Here is a 27,870-nt window from a genome sequence, read left to right as displayed (position 1 = left end):
CCTCACCCACCCCATCCACACTCACTCCCTACAGGACGTCAGCCCTCACCCACCTTCCCATCCACTCTCACTCCCTACAGGACGTTAGTCCTCACCCACCCCATCCACTCTCACTCCCTACAGGACGTTAGCCCTCACCCATCCCATCCACTCTCACTCCATACAGGACGTTAGCCCTCACCCACCTTCCCATCCACTCTCACTTCCTACAGGACGTTAGCCCTCACCCAGCCCATCCACTCTCACTCCCTACAGGACGTTAGCCCTCAGCCACCTTCCCATCCACTCTCACTCCCTACAGGACGTTAGCCCTCACCCATCCCATCGACCCTCACTCCCTACAGGACGTTAGTCCTCACCCATCCCATCCACTCTCACTCCCTACAGGACGTTAGTCCTCACCCACCCCATCCACTCTCACTCCCTACAGGACGTTAGCCCTCACAATCCCATCCACCCTCACTCCCTACAGGACGTTAGTCCTCACCCACCCCATCCACCCTCACTCCCTACAGGACGTCAGCCCTCACCCACCTTCCCATCCACTCTCACTCCCTACAGGACGTTAGTCCTCACCCACCCCATCCACTCTCACTCCCTACAGGACGTTAGCCCTCACCCATCCCATCCACTCTCACTCCATACAGGACGTTAGCCCTCACCCACCCCATCCACCCTCACTCCCTACAGGACGTCAGCCCTCACCCACCCCATCCACCCTCACTCCCTACAGGACGTTAGTCCTCACCCATCCCATCCACCCTCACTCCCTACAGGACGTTAGTCCTCACCCATCCCATCCACCCTCACTCCCTACAGGACGTTAGCCCTCACCCACCCCATCCACCCTCACTCCCTACAGGACGTTAGTCCTCACCCACCCCATCCACCCTCACTCCCTACAGGACGTTAGCCCTCACCCACCCCATCCACCCTCACTCCCTACAGGACGTTAGCCCTCACCCACCTTCCCATCCACTCTCACACCCTACAGGACGTTAGTCCTCACCCACCACATCCACCCTCACTCCCTACAGGACGTTAGCCCTCACCCACCCCATCCACTCTCACTCCCTACAGGACGTTAGCCCTCACCCATCCCATCCACTCTCACTCCCTACAGGACGTTAGCCCTCACCCATCCCATCCACTCTCACTCCCTACAGGACGTTAGTCCTCACCCATCCCATCCACTCTCACTCCTGACAGGACGGTAGCCCTCACCCACCCCATCCACCCTCACTCCCTACAGGACGTTAGCCCTCACCCACCTTCCCATCCACCCTCACTCCCTACAGGACGTTAGCCCTCACCCACCTTCCCATCCACCCTCACTCCCTACAGGACTTTAGCCCTCACCCACCCCATCCACTCTCACTCCCTACAGGACGTTAGCCCTCACCCATCCCATCCACCCTCACTCCCTACAGGACGTTAGCCCTCACCCATCCCATCCACTCTCACTCCCTACAGGACGTTAGCCCTCACCCACCCCATCCACCCTCACTCCCTACAGGACGTTAGCCCTCACCTATCCCATCCACTCTCACTCCCTACAGGACGTTAGTCCTCACCCATCCCATCCACTCTCACTCCTGACAGGACGGTAGCCCTCACCCACCCCATCCACCCTCACTCCCTACAGGACGTTAGCCCTCACCCACCTTCCCATCCACCCTCACTCCCTACAGGACGTTAGCCCTCACCCACCTTCCCATCCACCCTCACTCCCTACAGGACGTTAGCCCTCACCCACCCCATCCACCCTCACTCCCTACAGGACGTTAGCCCTCACCCACCCCATCCACTCTCACTCCCTACAGGACGTTAGCCCTCACCCACCTTCCCATCCACCCTCACTCCCTACAGGACGTTAGCCCTCACCCACCCCATCCACTCTCACTCCCTACAGGACGTTAGCCCTCACCCATCCCATCCACCCTCACTCCCTACAGGACGTTAGCCCTCACCCACCCCATCCACCCTCACTCCCTACAGGACGTTAGCCCTCACCCACCCCATCCACTCTCACTCCCTACAGGACGTTAGCCCTCAACCACCTTCCCATCCACTCTCACTCCCTACAGGACGTTAGCCCTCACCCATCCCATCCACTCTCACTCCCTACAGGACGTTAGCCCTCACCCACCTTCCCATCCACCCTCACTCCCTACAGGACGTTAGCCCTCACCCACCCCATCCACTCTCACTCCCTACAGGACGTTAGCCCTCAACCACCTTCCCATCCACTCTCACTCCCTACAGGACGTTAGCCCTCACCCATCCCATCCACTCTCACTCCCTACAGGACGTTAGCCCTCACCCATCCCATCCACTCTCACTCCCTACAGGACGTTAGCCCTCAACCACCTTCCCATCCACCCTCACTCCCTACAGGACGTTAGCCCTCACCCACCCCATCCACACTCACTCCCTACAGGACGTTAGCCCTCACCCACCCCATCCACCCTCACTCCCTACAGGACGTTAGCCCTCACCCACCTTCCCATCCACCCTCACTCCCTACAGGACGTTAGCCCTCAACCACCTTCCCATCCACTCTCACTCCCTACAGGACGTTAGTCCTCACCCACCACATCCACCCTCACTCCCTACAGGACGTTAGCCCTCACCCACCCCATCCACTCTCACTCCCTACAGGACGTTAGCCCTCAACCACCTTCCCATCCACTCTCACTCCCTACAGGACGTTAGCCCTCACCCATCCCATCCACTCTCACTCCCTACAGGACGTTAGCCCTCACCCATCCCATCCACTCTCACTCCCTACAGGACGTTAGCCCTCACCCACCTTCCCATCCACTCTCACTCCCTACAGGACGGTAGCCCTCACCCACCCCATCCACCCTCACTCCCTACAGGACGTTAGCCCTCACCCACCTTCCCATCCACCCTCACTCCCTACAGGACGTTAGCCCTCACCCACCTTCCCATCCACCCTCACTCCCTACAGGACGTTAGCCCTCAACCACCTTCCCATCCACTCTCACTCCCTACAGGACGTTAGCCCTCACCCATCCCATCCACTCTCACTCCCTACAGGACGTTAGCCCTCACCCACCCCATCCACTCTCACTCCCTACAGGACGTTAGCCCTCAACCACCTTCCCATCCACTCTCACTCCCTACAGGACGTTAGCCCTCACCCATCCCATCCACTCTCACTCCCTACAGGACGTTAGCCCTCACCCATCCCATCCACCCTCACTCCCTACAGGACGTTAGCCCTCACCCACCCCATCCACTCTCACACCCTACAGGACGTTAGCCCTCACCCACCTTCCCATCCACTCTCACTCCCTACAGGACGTTAGCCCTCACCCACCCCATCCACCCTCACTCCCTACAGGACGTTAGCCCTCACCCATCCCATCCACCCTCACTCCCTACAGGACGTTAGCCCTCACCCACCCCATCCACCCTCACTCCCTACAGGACGTTAGCCCTCACCCATCCCATCCACCCTCACTCCCTACAGGACGTTAGCCCTCACCCATCCCATCCACTCTCACTCCCTACAGGACGTTAGCCCTCACCCACCTTCCCATCCACTCTCACTCCCTACAGGACGTTAGCCCTCACCCACCCCATCCACTCTCACTCCCTACAGGACGTTAGCCCTCACCCACAGTCCCATCCACCCTCACTCCCTACAGGACGTTAGCCCTCACCCACAGTCCCATCCACCCTCACTCCCTACAGGACGTTAGCCCTCACCCACAGTCCCATCCACCCTCACTCCCTACAGGACGTTAGCCCTCACCCACCTTCCCATCCACTCTCACTCCCTACAGGACGTTAGCCCTCACCCACCTTCCCATCCACCCTCACTCCCTACAGGACGTTAGCCCTCACCCACCCCATCCACTCTCACTCCCTACAGGACGTTAGCCCTCAACCACCTTCCCATCCACTCTCACTCCCTACAGGACGTTAGCCCTCACCCACCCCATCCACCCTCACTCCATACAGGACGTTAGCCCTCACCCACCTTCCCATCCACCCTCACTCCCTACTGGACGTTAGCCCTCACCCATCCCATCCACCCTCACTCCCTACAGGACGTTAGCCCTCACCCATCCCATCCACTCTCACTCCCTACAGGACGTTAGCCCTCACCCACCTTCCCATCCACTCTCACTCCCTACAGGACGTTAGCCCTCACCCACCTTCCCATCCACCCTCACTCCCTACAGGACGTTAGCCCTCACCCACCCCATCCACCCTCACTCCCTACAGGACGTTAGCCCTCACCCACCCCATCCACCCTCACTCCCTACAGGACGTTAGCCCTCACCCATCCCATCCACTCTCACTCCCTACAGGACGTTAGTCCTCACCCACCCCATCCACCCTCACTCCCTACAGGACGTTAGCCCTCACCCACCTTCCCATCCACCCTCACTCCCTACAGGACGTTAGCCCTCACCCACCTTCCCATCCACTCTCACTCCCTACAGGACGTTAGCCCTCACCCACCCCATCCACACTCACTCCCTACAGGACATTAGCCCTCACCCACCTTCCCATCCACCCTCACTCCCTACAGGACGTTAGCCCTCACCCACCTTCCCAACCACCCTCACTCCCTACAGGACGTTAGCCCTCACCCACCTTCCCAACCACCCTCACTCCCTACAGGACGTTAGCCCTCACCCATCCCATCCACACTCACTCCCTACAGGACGTTAGCCCTCACCCACCTTCCCATCCACTCTCACTCCCTACAGGACGTTAGTCCTCACCCACCCCATCCACTCTCACTCCCTACAGGACGTTAGCCCTCACCCATTCCATCCACTCTCACTCCCTACAGGACGTTAGCCCTCACCCACCCCATCCACTCTCACTCCCTACAGGACGTTAGCCCTCACCCATTCCATCCACCCTCACTCCCTACAGGACGTTAGCCCTCACCCACCTTCCCATCCACTCTCACTCCCTACAGGACGTTAGCCCTCACCCACCCCATCCACCCTCACTCCCTACAGGACGTTAGCCCTCACCCATCCCATCCACTCTCACTCCCTACAGGACGTTAGCCCTCAGCCACCTTCCCATCCACCCTCACTCCCTACAGGACGTTAGCCCTCACCCACCCCATCCACACTCACTCCCTACAGGACGTTAGCCCTCACCCATCCCATCCACCCTCACTCCCTACAGGACGTTAGCCCTCACCCACCCCATCCACTCTCACTCCCTACAGGACGTTAGTCCTCACCCATCCCATCCACCCTCACTCCCTACAGGACGTTAGTCCTCACCCACCCCATCCACTCTCACTCCCTACAGGACGTTAGTCCTCACCCACCCCATCCACTCTCACTCCCTACAGGACGTTAGTCCTCACCCATCCCATCCACCCTCACTCCCTACAGGACGTTAGTCCTCACCCACCTTCCCATCCACTCTCACTCCCTACAGGACGTTAGTCCTCACCCACCTTCCGATCCACTCTCACTCCCTACAGGACGTTAGCCCTCACCCACCCCATCCACTCTCACTCCCTACAGGACGTTAGTCCTCACCCATCCCATCCACCCTCACTCCCTACAGGACGTTAGTCCTCACCCACCTTCCCATCCACTCTCACTCCCTACAGGACGTTAGTCCTCACCCACCTTCCCATCCACTCTCACTCCCTACAGGACGTTAGCCCTCACCCACCCCATCCACACTCACTCCCTACAGGACGTTAGTCCTCACCCACCTTCCCATCCACTCTCACTCCCTACAGGACGTTAGCCCTCACCCACCCCATCCACTCTCACTCCCTACAGGACGTTAGCCCTCACCCACCCCATCCACCCTCACTCCCTACAGGACGTTAGCCCTCACCCACCCCATCCACCCTCACTCCCTACAGGACGTTAGCCCTCACCCATCCCATCCACCCTCACTCCCTACAGGACGTTAGCCCTCACCCACCCCATCCACCCTCACTCCCTACAGGACGTTAGCCCTCACCCACCCCATCCACCCTCACTCCCTACAGGACGTTAGTCCTCACCCATCCCATCCACCCTCACTCCCTACAGGACGTTAGTCCTCACCCACCCCATCCACTCTCACTCCCTACAGGACGTTAGCCCTCACCCACCCCATCCACTCTCACTCTCTACAGGACGTTAGCCCTCACCCACCCCATCCACTCTCACACCCTACAGGACGTTAGCCCTCACCCACCCCATCCACCCTCACTCCCTACAGGACGTTAGCCCTCACCCATTCCATCCACCCTCACTCCCTACAGGACGTTAGCCCTCACCCATTCCATCCACCCTCACTCCCTACAGGACGTTAGCCCTCACCCATCCCATCCACCCTCACTCCCTACAGGACGTTAGTCCTCACCCATCCCATCCACCCTCACTCCCTGCAGGACGTTAGCCCTCACCCATCCCATCCACCCTCACTCCCTACAGGACGTTAGCCCTCACCCATCCCATCCACCCTCACTCCCTACAGGACGTTAGTCCTCACCCATTCCATCCACCCTCACTCCCTACAGGACGTTAGTCCTCACCCATCCCATCCACCCTCACTACCTACAGGACGTTAGTCCTCACCCACCTTCCCATCCACTCTCACTCCCTACAGGACGTTAGCCCTCACCCACCCCATCCACTCTCACTCCCTACAGGACGTTAGCCCTCACCCACCTTCCCATCCACCCTCACTCCCTACAGGACGTCAGCCCTCACCCACCCCATCCACCCTCACTCCCTACAGGACGTTAGTCCTCACCCATTCCATCCACCCTCACTCCCTACAGGACGTTAGCCCTCACCCACCCCATCCACTCTCACTCCCTACAGGACGTTAGTCCTCACCCATCCCATCCACTCTCACTCCCTACAGGACGTTAGCCCTCACCCACCTTCCCATCCACTCTCACTCCCTACAGGACGTTAGCCCTCACCCACCCCATCCGCTCTCACTCCCTACAGGACGTTAGCCCTCACCCATCCCATCCACCCTCACTCCCTACAGGACGTTAGCCCTCACCCACCTTCCCATCCACCCTCACTCCCTACAGGACGTTAGCCCTCACCCATCCCATCCACCCTCACTCCCTACAGGACGTTAGCCCTCACCCACCCCATCCACCCTCACTCCCTACAGGACGTTAGCCCTCACCCACCCCATCCACTCTCACTCCATACAGGACGTTAGCCCTCACCCACCTTCCCATCCGCTCTCACTCCCTACAGGACATTAGCCCTCACCCACCCCATCCACCCTCACTCCCTACAGGACGTTAGCCCTCACCCATCCCATCCACTCTCACACCCTACAGGACGTTAGCCCTCACCCACCTTCCCATCCACACTCACTCCCTACAGGACGTTAGCCCTCACCCACCTTCCCATCCACTCTCACTCCCTACAGGACGTTAGCCCTCACCCATCCCATCCACTCTCACTCCCTACAGGACGTTAGCCCTCACCCACCTTCCCATCCACCCTCACTCCCTACAGGACGTTAGCCCTCACCCATCCCATCCACTCTCACACCCTACAGGACGTTAGCCCTCACCCATCCCATCCACCCTCACTCCCTACAGGACGTTAGCCCTCACCCATCCCATCCACTCTCACACCCTACAGGACGTTAGCCCTCACCCACCTTCCCATCCACACTCACTCCCTACAGGACGTTAGCCCTCACCCACCTTCCCATCCACCCTCACTCCTGACAGGACGTTAGCCCTCACCCACCCCATCCACCCTCACTCCCTACAGGACGTTAGCCCTCACCCACCCCATCCACCCTCACTCCCTACAGGACGTTAGCCCTCACCCACCTTCCCATCCACTCTCACTCCCTACAGGACGTTAGCCCTCACCCATCCCATCCACTCTCACTCCCTACAGGACGTTAGCCCTCACCCACCCCATCCACCCTCACTCCATACAGGACGTTAGCCCTCACCCATCCCATCCACTCTCACTCCCTACAGGACGTTAGCCCTCACCCACCCCATCCACCCTCACTCCCTACAGGACGTTAGCCCTCACCCACCCCATCCACCCTCACTCCCTACAGGACGTTAGCCCTCACCCATCCCATCCACTCTCACTCCCTACAGGACGTTAGCCCTCACCCACCCCATCCACCCTCACTCCCTACAGGACGTTAGTCCTCACCCATCCCATCCACTCTCACTCCCTACAGGACGTTAGCCCTCACCCACCCCATCCACTCTCACACCCTACAGGACGTTAGCCCTCACCCACCCCATCCACCCTCACTCCCTACAGGACGTTAGCCCTCACCCACCCCATCCACCCTCACTCCCTACAGGACGTTAGCCCTCACCCACCCCATCCACCCTCACTCCCTACAGGACGTTAGCCCTCACCCACCTTCCCATCCACTCTCACTCCCTACAGGACGTTAGCCCTCACCCATCCCATCCACTCTCACTCCCTACAGGACGTTAGCCCTCACCCACCTTCCCATCCACCCTCACTCCCTACAGGACGTTAGCCCTCACCCATCCCATCCACTCTCACACCCTACAGGACGTTAGCCCTCACCCATCCCATCCACCCTCACTCCCTACAGGACGTTAGCCCTCACCCATCCCATCCACTCTCACACCCTACAGGACGTTAGCCCTCACCCACCTTCCCATCCACACTCACTCCCTACAGGACGTTAGCCCTCACCCACCTTCCCATCCACCCTCACTCCTGACAGGACGTTAGCCCTCACCCACCCCATCCACCCTCACTCCCTACAGGACGTTAGCCCTCACCCACCCCATCCACCCTCACTCCCTACAGGACGTTAGCCCTCACCCACCTTCCCATCCACTCTCACTCCCTACAGGACGTTAGCCCTCACCCATCCCATCCACTCTCACTCCCTACAGGACGTTAGCCCTCACCCACCCCATCCACCCTCACTCCATACAGGACGTTAGCCCTCACCCATCCCATCCACTCTCACTCCCTACAGGACGTTAGCCCTCACCCACCCCATCCACCCTCACTCCCTACAGGACGTTAGCCCTCACCCACCCCATCCACCCTCACTCCCTACAGGACGTTAGCCCTCACCCATCCCATCCACTCTCACTCCCTACAGGACGTTAGCCCTCACCCACCCCATCCACCCTCACTCCCTACAGGACGTTAGTCCTCACCCATCCCATCCACTCTCACTCCCTACAGGACGTTAGCCCTCACCCACCCCATCCACTCTCACACCCTACAGGACGTTAGCCCTCACCCACCCCATCCACCCTCACTCCCTACAGGACGTTAGCCCTCACCCACCCCATCCACCCTCACTCCCTACAGGACGTTAGCCCTCACCCACCCCATCCACCCTCACTCCCTACAGGACGTTAGCCCTCACCCACCTTCCCATCCACTCTCACTCCCTACAGGACGTTAGCCCTCACCCACCTTCCCATCCACCCTCACTCCCTACAGGACGTTAGCCCTCACCCACCCCATCCACCCTCACTCCCTACAGGACGTTAGCCCTTACCCATCCCATCCACTCTCACTCCCTACAGGACGTTAGCCCTCACCCATCCCATTCACCCTCACTCCCTACAGGACGTTAGCCCTCACCCACCCCATCCACCCTCACTCCCTACAGGACGTTAGCCCTCACCCATCCCATCCACACTCACTCCCTACAGGACGTTAGCCCTCACCCACCTTCCCATCCACACTCACTCCCTACAGGACGTTAGCCCTCACCCATCCCATCCACTCTCACTCCCTACAGGACGTTAGCCCTCACCCATCCCATCCACCCTCACTCCCTACAGGACGTTAGCCCTCACCCACCTTCCCATCCACTCTCACTCCCTACAGGACGTTAGCCCTCACCCACCTTCCCATCCACCCTCACTCCCTACAGGACGTTAGCCCTCACCCACCCCATCCACCCTCACTCCCTACAGGACGTTAGCCCTCACCCACCCCATCCACTCTCACTCCCTACAGGACGTTAGCCCTCACCCATCCCATCCACTCTCACTCCCTACAGGACGTTAGTCCTCACCCACCTTCCCATCCACTCTCACACCCTACAGGACGTTAGCCCTCACCCATTCCATCCACTCTCACTCCCTACAGGACGTTAGCCCTCACCCACCCCATCCACCCTCACTCCCTACAGGACGTTAGCCCTCACCCACCTTCCCATCCACTCTCACTCCCTACAGGACGTTAGCCCTCACCCACCCCATCCACAATCACTCCCTACAGGACGTTAGCCCTCACCCACCTTCCCATCCACTCTCACTCCCTACAGGACGTTAGCCCTCACCCACCCCATCCACTCTCACTCCTGACAGGACGTTAGCCCTCACCCACCTTCCCATCCACTCTCACTCCCTACAGGACGTTAGCCCTCACCCACCCCATCCACTCTCACTCCCTACAGGACGTTAGCCCTCACCCACCTTCCCATCCACCCTCACTCCCTACAGGACGTTAGCCCTCACCCACCTTCCCATCCACCCTCACTCCCTACAGGACGTTAGCCGTCACCCACCTTCCCATCCACTCTCACTCCCTACAGGACGTTAGCCCTCACCCATCCCATCCACCCTCACTCCCTACAGGACGTTAGTCCTCACCCACCCCATACACTCTCACTCCCTACAGGACGTTAGCCCTCACCCATCCCATCCACCCTCACTCCCTACAGGACGTTAGTCCTCACCCATCCCATCCACTCTCACTTCCTACAGGACGTTAGCCCTCACCCATCCCATCCACTCTCACTCCCTACAGGACGTTAGCCCTCACCCACCCCATCCACCCTCACTCCCTACAGGACGTTAGCCCTCACCCACCCCATCCACCCTCACTCCCTACAGGACGTTAGCCCTCACAATCCCATCCACCCTCACTCCCTACAGGACGTTAGCCCTCACCCACCCCATCCACTCTCACTCCCTACAGGACGTTAGCCCTCACCCACCCCATCCACTCTCACTCCCTACAGGACGTTAGCCCTCACCCACCCCATCCACTCTCACTCCCTACAGGACGTTAGTCCTCACCCATCCCATCCACTCTCACACCCTACAGGACGTTAGCCCTCACCCACCCCATCCACCCTCACTCCCTACAGGACGTTAGCCCTCACCCACCCCATCCACCCTCACTCCCTACAGGACGTTAGCCCTCACCCATCCCATCCACCCTCACTCCCTACAGGACGTTAGCCCTCACCCATCCCAACCACTCTCACTCCCTACAGGACGTTAGCCCTCACCCATCCCATCCACTCTCACACCCTACAGGACGTTAGCCCTCACCCACCTTCCCATCCACTCTCACTCCCTACAGGACGTTAGCCCTCACCCATCCCATCCACTCTCACTCCCTACAGGACGTTAGCCCTCACCCACCTTCCCATCCACCCTCACTCCCTACAGGACGTTAGTCCTCACCCACCTTCCCATCCACTCTCACTCCCTACAGGACGTTAGCCCTCACCCACCCCATCCACACTCACTCCCTACAGGATGTTAGCCCTCAACCATCCCATCCACCCTCACTCCATACAAGACGTTAGCCCTCACCCACCTTCCCATCCACCCTCACTCCCTACAGGACGTTAGCCCTCACCCACCTTCCCATCCACCCTCACTCCCTACAGGACGTTAGCCCTCACCCACCTTCCCATCCACTCTCACTCCCTACAGGACGTTAGCCCTCACCCACCTTCCCATCCACTCTCACTCCCTACAGGACGTTAGCCCTCACCCACCCCATCCACTCTCACTCCCTACAGGACGTTAGCCCTCACCCACAGTCCCATCCACCCTCACTCCCTACAGGACGTTAGCCCTCACCCACAGTCCCATCCACCCTCACTCCATACAGGACGTTAGCCCTCACCCACCTTCCCATCCACCCTCACACCCTACAGGACGTTAGCCCTCACCCACCCCATCCACACTCACTCCCTACAGGACGTTAGCCCTCACCCACCTTCCCATCCACTCTCACTCCCTACAGGACGTTAGCCCTCACCCACCTTCCCATCCACTCTCACTCCCTACAGGACGTTAGCCCTCACCCACCTTCCCATCCGCTCTCACTCCCTACAGGACATTAGCCCTCACCCATCCCATCCACCCTCACTCCCTACAGGACGTTAGCCCTCACCCACCTTCCCATCCACCCTCACTCCCTACAGGACGTTAGCCCTCACCCACCTTCCCATCCGCTCTCACTCCCTACAGGACATTAGCCCTCACCCATCCCATCCACTCTCACTCCCTACAGGACGTTAGCCCTCACCCACCCCATCCACTCTCACACCCTACAGGACGTTAGCCCTCACCCACCTTCCCATCCACACTCACTCCCTACAGGACGTTAGCCCTCACCCATCCCATCGACCCTCACTCCCTACAGGACGTTAGCCCTCACCCATCCCATCCACTCTCACTCCCTACAGGACGTTAGTCCTCACCCATCCCATCCACACTCACTCCCTACAGGACGTTAGCCCTCACCCACCTTCCCACCCACCCTCACTCCCTACAGGACGTTAGCCCTCACCCATCCCATCCACTCTCACTCCCTACAGGACGTTAGCCCTCACCCACCTTCCCATCCACTCTCACTCCCTACAGGACGTTAGCCCTCACCCACCCCATCCACTCTCACTCCCTACAGGACGTTAGCCCTCACCCATCCCATCCACTCTCACTCCCTACAGGACGTTAGCCCTCACCCATCCCATCCACACTCACTCCCTACAGGACGTTAGCCCTCACCCATCCCATCCACCCTCACTCCCTACAGGACGTTAGCCCTTACCCACCTTCCCATCCACTCTCACTCCCTACAGGACGTTAGCCCTCACCCACCCCATCCACACTCACTCCCTACAGGACGTTAGCCCTCACCCACAGTCCCATCCACCCTCACTCCCTACAGGACGTTAGCCCTCACCCACAGTCCCATCCACCCTCACTCCCTACAGGACGTTAGCCCTCACCCACCCCATCCACCCTCACTCCCTACAGGACATTAGCCCTCACCCACCTTCCCATCCACTCTCACTCCCTACAGGACATTAGCCCTCACCCACCTTCCCATCCACTCTCACTCCCTACAGGACGTTAGCCCTCACCCACCTTCCCATCCACCCTCACTCCCTACAGGACGTTAGCCCTCACCCATCCCATCCACCCTCACTCCCTACAGGACGTTAGTCCTCACCCACCCCATCCACCCTCACTCCCTACAGGACGTTAGCCCTCACCCACCTTCCCATCCACCCTCACTCCCTACAGGACGTTAGCCCTCACCCACCTTCCCATCCGCTCTCACTCCCTACAGGACGTTAGCCCTCACCCATCCCATCCACTCTCACTTCCTACAGGACGTTAGCCCTCACCCACCTTCCCATCCACTCTCACTCCCTACAGGACGTTAGCCCTCACCCACCTTCCCATCCACTCTCACTCCCTACAGGACGTTAGCCCTCACCCACCTTCCCATCCACCCTCACTCCCTACAGGACGTTTGCCCTCACCCATCCCATCCACTCTCACTCCCTACAGGACGTTAGCCCTCACCCATCCCATCCACTCTCACTTCCTACAGGACGTTAGTCCTCACCCACCTTCCCATCCACTCTCACTCCCTACAGGACGTTAGCCCTCACCCACCTTCCCATCCACCCTCACTCCCTACAGGACGTTAGCCCTCACCCATCCCATCCACCCTCACTCCCTACAGGATGTTAGCCCTCACCCACCTTCCTATCCACTCTCACTCCCTACAGGACGTTAGCCCTCACCCATCCCATCGACCCTCACTCCCTACAGGACGTTAGCCCTCACCCACCTTCCCATCCACCCTCACTTCCTACAGGACGTTAGCCCTCACCCATCCCATCCACCCTCACTCCCTACAGGACGTTAGCCCTCACCCATCCCATCCACCCTCACTCCCTACAGGACGTTAGCCCTCACCCATCCTATCCACCCTCACTCCCTACAGGACGTTAGCCCTCACCCATCCCATCCACTCTCACTTCCTACAGGACGTTAGCCCTCACCCACCCCATCCACCCTCAATCCCTACAGGACGTTAGCCCTCACCCACCTTCCCATCCGCTCTCACCTCAGCACCTGCTGTTTTCATTGTGACTCTGGGGTTCAGGGGCATGGGATCAGGTGGCCCATCAACCTGGCACATCTGAAAGTCACCGTGTCCAACAATGTGCACCAGCTTATTGACGTTGAGAGGTTTCCCTCGGACGTAGCCTGTCACCTTCAGCGTTCCCACGAGGCTACTCTCCTCACTGGCTTCAAATGCCACGTGCTGAGCCAGTAGGTAGGCCCGGTGGTCTCGATAGGAGAGGTGCCTCTGCTTCTGGTCAGCCAGGTGTCTGATGAGCAGAATGGCTTCCTGCTCAGTGTCCAGGTGAAAGGGCTTGGCACCGAGAAACCGCCGCTCCAAAATCCTGCTCAGATTCCTCCTGGCATCAGCTCTCTTCTTGGCGGGAAGGTCATTAACTCCCTGAACCACAAACACTGCGGAGGAACAGTTAGTTAGAGGTGTGGTGCCAGCCTTGCCGTCTTACTTCCTGACAGCAAATCACGTTGTTCACACCTTTGGTCAGTCCTGCTCTAACCTACAACACTGTGCCCCTCAAAGTCAATCTTAATCCAAACAAAGTAGACAGCCGATTTCCTTTCCCACAAGTGGGCAGCAAACAGGTTTGTATCTGTGGACAGGAATAAACAGTCGGCAGTCCCAGACAAGTTCAGGATCAAGTTTCATCCTGAATTTCCAAATGTTTATTATTCTTCATAGATGCTGCCTGATCTACTGAGTTTTTCCAGCATATTGTGCGTGTTACTCTGGATTTCCAGCATCTTCAGAATTTTCTGTTTATGTTTCTAAATTTTAACTGTAATTACATGTTACATTATGCCAGATATATCAGGGACTTTGAAGAGACTCTTAAGTGTGCACACGGATGAAAGAAAAATGGAGGCTACACAGGAAGGAAGGGCGAGATCGAACTCAGGGTAGGTTAAAGGGTTGTCACAACATTGTGGGCCAAAGAACCTGTACTGTAATGTTCTATTCATTGTCATTTTTATGATAATTTTTGTGGCTTAAAAAATAGAAGAATTGAATGCCTAAACCCATCATTATACACTTTTTAGATGAACTACTACACTCTCCATTTGTAAGAGAAACTCAATCATGCTGTGATCACCCTTTCCAAGTGTATTACGCCTCACCCAGGCTATATGCTGGGACACTTGAGGAACAGTGAAAGACTTTCAAAGAGTGCTCAATAAAAATGTATATCAGTTAAAAGTAAGGACCACAAGGGTGGGGAGAGCCCAGCTTTATGCTTACAAAGTTGCCAAGAGTGGCAGGAAACTAGAAAAATGGGAAAACTTTAAAAAGGAACATAGACCACTAAGCCAGCAATAAAGGGAAGACAGATTATGAAAATAAAACAAGCACAAAAAATAAAAACCGACTGTAGAGATGTTCATAATTATATAAAGCAGAAAAGGGTGACCATAGTGAACGTGGAGGACTAGAAGGGAGAATTGATATTGGGTATTGAGGAAATGGCCAAGGCTTTGAATAACTATTTTGTGTCAGTTTTCACAGTGGAGGACACATCTAACATGCCAAAGAGAGATGATATGGATGTGATGGGACGTGAAAACCTCAATACAATAGTTATCACTAAACAGGTAGTACTGAGAAAACTTGTGGGCCTAAAGAGAAACAAGTCCCCTGGTTCTGATGGAATGCATCCCAGGGTATTGAAAGAAATGGCAGAGGTTATAGTTAAGGCTTTCGTCATAATTTACCAAACTTCTCCGGACTCTGGGCAGGTCCCAGCAGATTGGAAGACTGTCAATTTCACACCATGTCAAAGTTAGGCAGCTATAGGCCAGTTAGTTTAACATCTGTAGTTAGGAAAATGCTTGAAGTTGCCATTAAATAATTAGCCAGGCATCTGAGAAAAAAATGGATCCATCAGGCAGATGCAGCTTGGATTCAGCAAAGGCAGATCCTATTTGACAAACTTACTGGAGTTCTTTGTGGATATAACGAGTGAATAGAGAGGAATAGATGGACATTATTTACTTGGGTTTTCAGAAGGCGTTCGATAAGGTGCCGCCTAAAAAAGTTATCCATAAGATAACGAAGCATAGAGATGGGGATGATGTATGGACAGAGAACTGGTTAACCAATAGAAAGCTGGGAGTTGGATATGTGTGTTTCTTTGGTTGGCAATCAGTGGTGAATGGTATGCCACAGGGGTCGGTGCTGGGCCCGCAAATATCAACAACATACATTAACGATCTGGAAGAGGGGAACAAGTGTTTGCTGATCATACTAAATTGAGTGGAAAAGCAGAACGTGCAGAAGATGCGGAGAGCCTGCAGAGAGATATAGATAGGTTAAGTGAGTGGGCAAGGGTCTGACAGATGGAGTACAACGTTGGTAAATGTGAGGTAATCCACTTTGGAAGGTAAAATGGAAGATCAGATTATTATTTAAATGGTAGAAGACTGCAGCACGCTGTTGTGCAGAGGGACTAGGGAACGTTTGTGCATTAATCACAAAAGGTTGGTTTGCAGGTGCAGCAGGCAAATGGAATGTTGGCCTTCATTGCTAGAGGGATTGAATTTGAGAGCAGGGAGGTTATGCTGCAACTATACAGGTAGTGGTGAGGCCGCACCTGGAGTACTGCATGCTGCTGTGGTATGCTTAGTTGAAGTAGGATATACTGGCTTTGGAGGTGGTGCAGAGGAGGCTCAGCAGGTTGATTCCTGAGATGAGCTTCGACTATGAGGAGAAATTGAGTCTCCTGGGACTGTACTCACTGGAATTCAGAAGGATGAGAGGAGATCTTATAGAAACATAAAATTATGAAAGGGATAAATAAGATAGAGGCAGGAAAGTTGTTTCCACTGGTAGGTGAGATTATAACTAGAGGACAGAGCTTCAAGATTCTGGCAAGTAAATTTAAGACGGAGATGAGGAGGAACTGCTTTCCCGAGAGAGTGGTGAATCTATGGAATTTTCTGCCCAATGGATCAGTGGAGACTACCTCAGTATAATATAGTAAAGACAAAGTTTGTATAGGTTTTTGCATAGTAGGGGAATTCAGGGTTTTGAGGAAAAGGAAGGTAGGTGGAGATGATCAGCCTCGATCTTATTTAATGGTGGAGCAGGCTTGATGGGCCAGATGGCCTACTCCTCTTGTTTCTTATGTTCTTGTGTTCCTCATGTAGCTGAGCACAATTGTCTAAATCAGTAATCCAGTAGCATAACTGCAGTAACACACACAAAATGGTGGAGGATCTCAAAAGGCTGGACAACAACTATGGAGGGGAATAAACAGTCCACATTTCAGGCTGAGACCATGCCCTGACTAATAAAGAATCTATCAACCTCTTCCTTAAATATACATAAAAACTCCACAGCTACCTGTGGTAAAGAATTCAAGGGATTCAGTACTTTCTGGCTAAAGAAATTCCTTCTCATCTCAGTTCTTAAAGGGCACCCCTCTATTCTGAGGTTGTGTCCTCTGGTCTTAGACCCTCCCACAATAGGAAACATCCTCTCCACACCCACTCTATCAAGGCCTTTCACCGTACAATAGTTCTCAATGAGATCACCCCTCATTCTTCTGCATTCTAGTGAACACAGGCCCAGAGCCATCTGACGCTCACATGACAAGCCATTCAATCCCGGAATCATTTTTGTGAACCTCGTTTGAACCCTCTCCAGATTCAGTTCATCCTTTCTAAGATAGGGGGCCAAAAACGGCTCACAATATTCCATGAGGCCTCACTAGTGCTTTATAAAGTTTCAACATTACATGCTTGCTTTTATCTTCTAATCTTCCTGAAATGAATACTAACATTGGATTTGCCTTCCTCACCACAGACTCAACCTGCAAAGTAACCTTCCGGGAATCCTGCACAAGGACTCCCAAGTCCTTTGAACCTCAGTTTTTTGCATTTCTCTCAATTTAGAATCTTTTCATTTCTTCTACTGAAGTGCATGACCATACTCTTCCCAACACTGTATTCCATCTGTCATTTCTTTACCCATCCTCATCTGTCCAAGTCCTCCTGTAGCCTCTCTATTTCCTCAATCTACCTGCCCCTCCACCTATCTTCATATCATCTGCAAACTTTGCAACAAAGCCATCAATTCCATCATACAAATCACTGACATAAAAAGTAAAAGAATCGGTCCCAACAGAGGCACTTGTGGAACACCATAGTCACTGATAGCCGGCCAGAAAAGGCTCCCTTTATTTCCACTCTTTGCCTCCTGACAATCAGCCACTGATTGCCACCCATGCTAGAATTTTTCCTGTAATATCATGGGCTTGTAGTTTGTTAAGCAGCCTCGCGCGTGGCACCTTGTCAAAGAGGACAGAAGCCAGACTAAGAAGGTGAGGAGAGGGGGGAGGAGGGGGGAGGCAGGTGATAGGTGACACCAGTTGAAGGGGAAGGTCAATGGGATGAAATGAGAAGAAAGGGCTGAAGAATGAATCTATTAGGAGAGGAGATTGAACCATGGGAGAAAGGGAATGAGGAGCAGAACCAGAGAGAGGTGATGAATAAGTGCAGAAAAGGGGCGAGTGGGGAAATAGAATAGGGAATGGGAAAAAAACAAATAGGGAAAAAAAAATTAGAAGTTAGAGAAATTGGTGTTCTTGCTGTCAAGTTGCAGGCTGCCCAGAAACATGAGGTGTTATTCCTCTAACCTAACCTTGGCCTCATCGTTGCAGTAGAGGAGACCATGGACTAAATCGCCAGAATGGGAACAGGAAGTCAAATTGAAACGGTAGCCACCGGGAGATCCTGCTTTTTGTGACAGACAGCGCAAAGGTTCTCAGCAAAGTGGTCCCCCAATCTGGGACCCCACCCCACCCCTAATAGTAACAGATATCGAGGGAGCAAATAGAGAGGCAGATTCTGGAACGGTGCAATAATAATAAGGTTGTTGTGATGAGTCGTTTTAACTTTCCTAACATTGACTGGATGAGGTGGAGTTTGCTAGGTTTGTTCAGGAAGATTTCCTGACACAGTATGTAGATAAGACAGCTAGAGGAGAGGCTGTACTCAATCTGGTATTGGGAAATGAACCTGGTTGGGTGTCAGATCTCTCGGTGGAAGAGCACTTTGGAGGTAGTGATCACAACACTATCTCCTTTACCATAACTCTGAAAAGGGATAGGAGCAGACAATTTGGGAAAACATGTAATTGGAGTAGGGGGAAATATTAGGCTACTAGGTAGAAACTTAGGTACATAAATTAGGAGCAGTTGTTCTCAGGGAAATGCATGATGTTCTGCATAGTTATGTTCCATTGAGGCCCGGAAAGGATGGTAGGTTAAAAGAACCATGGTGTTCAGAGGATGTAGAAGATCTAGTTAAGAAAAGCTTATGAAAGGCTTAAGAAACTAGGTACTGTAAGAGCTCTAGAAATTTACAAGGTTGCCAGCATGGAATGAACTGCCAGCGAAGGTGGTAGAAGCAGATACAAGATACAAGAGGGTCTTTCAAGAAACTCTTAGATAGATACATGGAGCTTATAAAAATAGAGGGCTTTGTGTTAGTTCTAGGCAGTTTCTAAAGTAGGTTACATGGTTGACACAACACTGTGGGCCTAAGGGCCTGTAATGTGCTGTAGATTGCTATACTCTATTATGTTAGTTAACTCCAGATTTACCGCAAGTTCAGTTTACTGTGAGTGACCCTCCCAGTCGTCAGCACACTCAAAATGAATCCACATACCGTGGCTGGGGAAGCCCTGGGCAAGCAGACAGGAGAGACAGAAGTCCCCGTAACTGTCCCATCCCTCATACGGATCCAGTACAAACATCAGCGTGTCAGCTACCTTGGCCAGGTCAAGAACCGCATGAATGTCACCTGAAACAGGATGGAAAAGCAGAGCGGAGTTCAGCCTCAGAACACGACCACAATTCCCAAACTGAACCCACCACACAAATCTCTCCTGGGAATTCCCCACATTTACACCTCTCCAATTTCTTACAACCAGAATCAAATTCATTATCACTGACATATCACAGGAAAGTTGTTGTTTTGCAGCTTCAGCACAATGCCATAGAATACATTATAAATTACAAAAATAACAGTGTAAAACAGGAACAGAACAGTGAGGTAGTGATCACAGACCATTCAGAAATCTGATGGCTGAGGGAAAGAAGCTGTTCCTGAAATATTGAATGTGCACCTTCAGGCATTACAATTACTGTTTGGGTCGCCTCCAAACCCACGGTATGAACATCAATTTCTCAAACTTCCAGTAATGCTTATCCCCCTTCACCACTTCCCGTCCCCTCGCCCCTCTCTCATCTTATCTCCTTGCCTGCCCATCACCTCCCCCAGAGTTCCTCCCCACACCCTGTCTTCTTTCTTCAGTGGCCTTCTGTCCCTTTCACCAATCAACTTCCTAGCTCTCTGCTTCATCCTTCCCCCTCCAAGTTTCACCTACCGCCTGGTGTTTCTCTCTCACCTCCCCCCTCCCCACCTTTCAAATCCACTCGTCAGCTTTTCTTCCCCAGACTCAAAGGGATTCTGCCCGAATGGTTAGTAAAGACAATAGACAATAGGTGCAGAAGTAGACCATTCGGCCCCTCGAGTCTGCACCACCATTCTGAGATCATGGCTGATCATTCACTATCAATACCCAGTCCCTGTCTTGTCCCCATATCCCTTGATTCCCCTATCCATCAGTTATCTATCTAGCTCCTTCTTGAAAGCATCCAGAAAATTGGCCTCCACCGTCTTCCGAGGCAGTGCATTCCACACCTCCACAACTCTCTGGGAGAAGAAGCTCTTCCTCAACTCTGTTTTAAATAACTGACCTCTTATTCTCAATCCATGCCCTCTGGTACTGGACTCTCCCAACATCTGGAACATATTTCCTGCCTCTATCCTATCAAATCCTTTAATTATCTTAAACGTTTCAATCAGATCCCCTCTCAATCTCCTCAATTCCAGCGTGTACAAGCCCAATCTCTCCAATCTCTCTGCGTAAGACAGCCCTGCCATCCCAGGAATCAACCTAGTGAATCTACGCTGCACTTCCTCAATTGCCAGAATGTCCTTCCTTAAACCTGGAGACCAATACTGTACACAATATTCCAGGTGTGGTCTCACCAGGGCCCTGTACAAATGCAAAAGGACATCCTTGCTCTTGTACTCAATTCCCCTTGTAACAAAGGCCAACATTCCATTTGCCCTCTTCACTGCCTGTTGCACTTGCTCATTCACCTTCATTGACTGGTGAACTAGGACTCCTAGGTCTCTTTGCATTTCTCCCTTACCTAACTCTACACCGTTCAGACAATACTCTGCCCTCTTGTTCCTGCTTCCAAAGTGGATAACTTCACATTTATTCACATTGAATGACATCTGCCAAGTATCTGCCCACTCACCCAGCCTATCCAAGCCTCCCTGTATTCTCCTAACATCCTCTTCGCATGTCACACTGCCACCCAGTTTAGTATCGTCAGCAAACTTGCTGATATAGTTTTCAATGCCCTCATCTAAATCGTTGACATAAATCGTAAAGAGCTGTGGTCCCAATACAGAGCCCTGTGGTACCCCACTAGTCACCTCCAGCCAGTCCGAGAAACACCCATTCACTGCTACCCTTTGCTTTCTATCTGCCAACCAGTTTTCTATCCATGTTGAAACCCTGCCCCCAATGCCATGAGCTCTGATTTTACTCACCAATCTCCTATGTGGCACCTTATTGAATGCCTTCTGAAAATCTAGGTACACAACATCCACTGGCTTGCCCTCGTCTAATATCCTTGATACACTCTCAAAAAACTCCAACAGATTAGTCAAGCACGATTTGCCCTTCGTATATCCATGCTGGCTCGGTCTAATCCTATTACTGCCATCAAGATGTGCCACTATTTCGTCCTTAATAATGGACTCAAGCATCTTTCCCACGACTGACGTTAGGCTAACAGGGCAATAGTTCTCCGTTTTCTCCTTCCCTCCCTTCTTGAAAAGTGGAATAACATTAGCCACTCTCCAATCTTCAGGAACTGATCCTGAATCTAAGGAACATTGGAAAATGATTACCAATGCATCCGCAATTTCCTGAGCCACCTATTTTAGAACCCTCGGATGCAGACCATCTGGACCCGGGGATTTAGGAGACAGTCGCTCACCTGCGTTTGCTTGTATGAAGTAAAACCTCCGCTTGAACCTGGCGGACACCAATCCAAAACACTGGCCACTTCCATCACCGTCAAACACAGTTGCCTTCTCATCACTGCGAATTAGCCTCAGGGCATCCTGGGCACTGATGCCACCGTGCAGGGGGATCACAGCCACCAGGTGTGGGGGGCCATCTTGACTGCCCAGACCCCGCTTCTCCGTCAGCACCTGGAGAAGGAACATGTGCCAAACACTTCAACTTCTGCTACGGCCATCTCCGTGCACAGGGCAGCATGATAGCGTAACACTTTACAGTGCCAACAGTCTGAACTCAATTCCTGCCACTGTCTGTAAGGAGTTTGTATGATCTCCCTCCTCCCACAGCCACTTACCCCATGCAGTAAAACTAATCATCCCCTCCACCCACCAACTCCATCACTACTTCATTATTTCCCGTCAGTCACATTACAAACAGCCTAATCATTTAATGTATGTACAATGTGGACAAATTAGCTTATTTATTGCATGTTTATTATTATTATTATTATGGTGTTCATTAGCTTTTATGTTTTATTTGCGCTGCATCAGGCAAGGAGTACAATGATTTTGCTCTCCATACATTAAACAATCTAAACAATATATGCGTTAGGGTTAGTGAGTTGTGAGCACTGAAAGCTTGTCAACACTTGCAGACTGCCCCCAGCACATCCTCAGACCGCGTTGGTCACTGAGACAGACGACGCGATTCACTGTGTGTTTCAATACACACGTAACAAATAAATGGTTGGTCACTGAGACAGACGACGCGATTCACTGTGTGTTTCAATACACACGTAACAAATAAATGGTTGGTCACTGAGACAGACGACGCGATTCACTGTGTGTTTCAATACACACGTAACAAATAAATGGTTGGTCACTGAGACAGACGACGCGATTCACTGTGTGTTTCAATACACACGTAACAAATAAATGGTTGGTCACTGAGACAGACGATGCGTAACAAATAAATGCGAGCTTCCCTGACTCGAGTCCTGGGCAGACTCAAACCTGGATTCTTGTTAGAGAATCTTCGGGTGGTAACAGCGGTGGGATAGCTGGGCTGACTCACCGCCTCTCGACACTGCTGCCGCCGCTGGCTGCCATGGTGCCTCCTGTCGTGTTTCCGCTGCTCCTTCTTCGCTTTCTTACTAATGACCTTCACGTCAACTCTTCCTGTGGACAGAGCACAGTATCAGCACAGGGCAGGAGGCAAGACTGAGACCAGGGCATTGAGGTGGATCCAGGAGGCAGAGGGTTGTGGTAAAGGGAAAGCAGGAGCCAGGCTTCAAGTGTAGCTGGGGAGGTGGAGTGGGGGTTTTAGTGAGAGGAAGGAGCAGGGAGAGACTGTGAATGAAAAGCCAGTACCTGGCTGGAGGAGGGGGAATCTGTGAGTTGGGTGCTGCGGTGCATGACTGGTAAGAAATGGAGATTGTTGGGGGGGGGGGGCTAGGTGAGCGCAGCTGCAGATGGAAATTGAGAAGCAGTAGTGTTTCAGTCAGGAGACGGTGATGAGAAGGGATGATAAGAGGCTGTTGGGGATGGGGGCAAGAACACAGGGTTGAGAAGGAACGGCAGTGGCTGTCGCCAGATTTGGGAGAGGACAGGGAGAAGATGAGAAAGGGGAGGACAGAGGAGCAGGGCCACGGAGGACCGAGGGTCGGCGGGAGAGGGAGGGGGACGTTGGACCGAGGGTCGGGGGGAGAGGGAGGGGGACGTTGGACCGAGGGTCGGGGGGAGAGGGAGGGGGACGGAGGACCGAGGGTCGGGAGGAGAGGGAGGGGGACGTTGGACCGAGGGTCGGGGGGAGAGGGAGGGGGACGGAGGACCGAGGGTCGGGAGGAGAGGGAGGGGGACGGAGGACCGAGGGTCGGGAGGAGAGGGAGGGGGACGGAGGACCGAGGGTCGGGAGGAGAGGGAGGGGGACGGAGGACCGAGGGTCGGGAGGAGAGGGAGGGGGACGGAGGACCGAGGGTCGGGAGGAGAGGGAGGGGGACGGAGGACCGAGGGTCGGGAGGAGAGGGAGGGGGACGGAGGACCGAGGGTCGGGAGGAGAGGGAGGGGGACGGAGGACCGAGGGTCGGGAGGAGAGGGAGGGGGACGGAGGACCGAGGGTCGGCGGGAGAGGGAGGGGGACGTTGGACCGAGGGTCGGGGGGAGACGGAGGACCGAGGGTCGGGAGGAGAGGGAGTGGGAGGTGGTCGGAGGACCGAGGGTCGGGAGGAGGGGGAGGGGGACGGATGGTCGGGAGGAGGGGGAGGGGACGGAGGATCGGGAGGGGACGGAGGGTCGGGAGGAGGGGGAGTGGGAGGTGGTCGGAGGACCGAGGGTCGGGAGGAGGGGGAGGGGACGAGGGTCGGGAGGAGGGGGAGGGGACGGAGGGTCGGGAGGAGGGGGAGGGGACGGAGGGTCGGGAGGAGGGGGAGGGGGACGGGGGGTCGGGAGGAGGGGGAGGGGGACGGGGGGTCGGGAGGAGGGGGAGGGGGACGGGGGGTCGGGAGGAGGGGGAGGGGGACGGAGGGTCGGGAGGAGGGGGAGGGGACGAGGGTCTGGAGGAGGGGGAGGGGACGGAGGGTCGGGAGGAGGGGGAGGGGACGGAGGGTCGGGAGGAGGGGGAGGGGACGGAGGGTCGGGAGGAGGGGGAGGGGACGGAGGGTCGGGAGGAGGGGGAGGGGACGGAGGGTCGGGAGGAGGGGGAGGGGACGGAGGGTCGGGAGGAGGGGGAGGGGGACGGAGGGTCAGCGGGAGGGGGAGGGGGACGGAGGACCGAGGGTCAGCGGGAGGGGGACGACCGAGGGTCGGGAGGAGACGGAGGGGGACGGAGGACCGAGGGTCGGGAGGAGACGGAGGGGGACGGAGGACCGAGGGTCGGGAGGAGACGGAGGGGGACGGAGGACCGAGGGTCGGGAGGAGACGGAGGGGGACGGAGGACCGAGGGTCGGGAGGAGACGGAGGGGGACGGAGGACCGAGGGTCGGGAGGAGACGGAGGGGGACGGAGGACCGAGGGTCGGGAGGAGACGGAGGGGGACGGAGGACCGAGGGTCGGGAGGAGACGGAGGGGGACGGAGGACCGAGGGTCGGGAGGAGACGGAGGGGGACGGAGGACCGAGGGTCGGGAGGAGACGGAGGGGGACGGAGGACCGAGGGTCGGGAGGAGACGGAGGGGGACGGAGGACCGAGGGTCGGGAGGAGACGGAGGGGGACGGAGGACCGAGGGTCGGGAGGAGACGGAGGGGGACGGAGGACCGAGGGTCGGGAGGAGACGGAGGGGGACGGAGGACCGAGGGTCAGCGGGAGGGGGAGGGGGACGGAGGACCGAGGGTCGGGAGGAGAGGGAGGGGGCCGGAGGACCGAGGGTCAGCGGGAGGGGAAGGGGGACGGAGGACCAAGGGTCGGGAGGAGGGGGAGGGGGACGGAGGACGGAGGACCGAGGGTCGGGAGGAGGGGGAGGGGGAGGGGGAGGGGGACGGAGGACCGAGGGTCAGCGGGAGGGGGAGGGGGACGGAGGACCGGGTCGGGAGGAGGGGGAGGTGGACGGAGGACCGAGGGTCAGCGGGAGGGGGACGGAGGACCGAGGGTCAGCTGGAGAGGGAGTGGGAGGTGGACGGTCGGGAGGAGAGGGAGGGGGACGGAGGACCGAGGGTCGGGAGGAGAGGGAGACGGAGGGGGACGGAGGACCGAGGGTCGGGAGGAGAGGGAGACGGAGGGGGACGGAGGACCGAGGGTCGGGAGGAGAGGGAGACGGAGGGGGACGGAGGACCGAGGGTCGGGAGGAGAGGGAGACGGAGGGGGACGGAGGACCGAGGGTCGGGAGGAGAGGGAGACGGAGGGGGACGGAGGACCGAGGGTCGGGAGGAGAGGGAGACGGAGGGGGACGGAGGACCGAGGGTCGGGAGGAGAGGGAGACGGAGGGGGACGGAGGACCGAGGGTCGGGAGGAGAGGGAGACGGAGGGGGACGGAGGACCGAGGGTCGGGAGGAGAGGGAGACGGAGGGGGACGGACCGAGGGTCGGGAGGAGAGGGAGACGGAGGGGGACGGAGGACCGAGGGTCGGGAGGAGAGGGAGACGGAGGGGGACGGACCGAGGGTCGGGAGGAGAGGGAGACGGAGGGGGACGGACCGAGGGTCGGGAGGAGAGGGAGACGGAGGGGCAGGGGGCTCCAGAGTCCCGGGACCAGGCCTTCCCCTCTACCTCTGTTCGCCCGCTCCACGGCGCCCTTAGTACGGTGCCGCCCCGCCTTGTGCGCCTTCTTGGGCCGATTGAGGGACCCGGGCCGATGCGTCTCCTGCCGGACCATGCCGCCCGCCATTGCAGCGACGGCAAGAAGCGACCTGCTGCATTGCACCCTGGGATTCCGGAGGACCGACGGGCGCTTCAGCCTCTCCTCCAGCGTCTTGTCCTTTCGGATTCGGGAGGGAGGGAGGCCGGATCCGCCATCAGACCGGGTAATGGCTTCCACAGCTGAGACTCGTCAGGAATTTCGAGTCAGCAGGCAGATTTTCCCCAGACCCCTGTCCGAGTTTAGATTGTTCCGGTATCCAGGGAAGTGGGCATCACCGATTTCCCTGGGATGCTCCCTTTGGGGTAGCGGGTTCAGTCCGTCGTTTGGTATATTTAAGTTCTTCACAAGTCAAGGCGTCAAAAAGATTACGGGGAGAAGGCAGGAAAATAGGGTTGAGAAGGATAATAAATCTGCCATGATGGAATGGTGGAGCAGACTTGATGGGCCAAATAGCCTCCTTCTACTCTCATGTCGTACGATCTCCAGATAGGATAGGTCAACAATAGATCTACAGCAATATCAAGATGTGCTGGCGTTGGAGAGGGTCCAGAGGCAGCTCTAAAGAATGACCCAAGCAATGAAAGGGTTTACAAATGAGGAGGAATTTCTTTAGCCAAAGAGTGGCGATTTTGTGGAATTCATTGCCACCAACAGCTGTGGCAGCCAAGTCGCTGGGAATAATTAAAGCGGAGTATAATAGGTTCTTGATTGATTTTACTTATTTAACGATTCAGCGCAGATTAGGCTCTTCCAGCTCTCTGAGCCACCTGTCCCAGAAACCCCTCAACCCCTATTATCCTCATCCTAATCATGGGGCAATTTACCAATTAACATACCAGGTACGTCTTTGGAATGTGGGAGGAAACCAGGGCACCCAAAGGAAGACCACTCATTCCATAGGGAGGATTTACAAATTCCTTATCGTGGCTCCCAACGGAGAGATCTGCAGGAGCAACCCTGAGCTTCCTGTTGCTGCCACTTTAATTCTACACCTCAATCTCACTTGCCCTTTCTGTTATGACAAGACCCAACACAATCGTGAGGAGATAGAGCTCACCTTTGTTCGAGCACGCTACAGCCTGCAGGTCTTGGTATTGACCTTTCTGTTGGTGTCAGAGCTGGATGCTCCTGCGGTAGTCCATCTACATGGGATTCCAGCTCACTTCACCAACACCCCTTGATCTTTCGTACAGCTCAGGGCCTGCACTTCACACCTGCTGCACTAACTTCTTTGTATTTTCTGTCTAACTGACCCATTAATCCAGCCACCAGATGACTTAATTAACAGTTTATCACAGACAGTTGGTCAT

The 27,870-nt window shown here is 55.6% G+C and overlaps 1 protein-coding gene across 2 annotated transcripts in view; it reads right to left on the bottom strand.

Annotated features, from left to right (window-relative positions):
• tsr1 (TSR1 ribosome maturation factor) overlaps positions 1-26,627 on the bottom strand; it is a 49,381-nt gene extending 22,754 nt beyond the window's left edge. Inside the window, exons 1-5 of one of the 2 annotated variants that reach the window (XM_059973738.1) lie at positions 26,470-26,627; positions 23,349-23,452; positions 22,249-22,465; positions 19,832-19,966; positions 14,133-14,563 (exon numbers count right to left, since the gene is read on the bottom strand). In XM_059973738.1, coding sequence (XP_059829721.1) covers positions 14,133-14,563; positions 19,832-19,966; positions 22,249-22,465; positions 23,349-23,452; positions 26,470-26,587 — 1,005 coding nt within the window. In that variant the 5' untranslated portion in view covers positions 26,588-26,627. The remainder of the gene's footprint in view (positions 1-14,132; positions 14,564-19,831; positions 19,967-22,248; positions 22,466-23,348; positions 23,453-26,469) is intronic. The other variant, XM_059973739.1, reaches the window with a different exon arrangement.
• Positions 26,628-27,870: the final 1,243 nt, after the last annotated feature.

Source organism: Hypanus sabinus, chromosome 6 (genome assembly GCF_030144855.1).
Source record: "Hypanus sabinus isolate sHypSab1 chromosome 6, sHypSab1.hap1, whole genome shotgun sequence".
In the NCBI taxonomy this organism is placed as follows: domain Eukaryota; kingdom Metazoa; phylum Chordata; class Chondrichthyes; order Myliobatiformes; family Dasyatidae; genus Hypanus; species Hypanus sabinus.
Note: the sequence above shows the minus strand (reverse complement) of the source record. Positions and strands in the feature narration are given on the sequence as shown.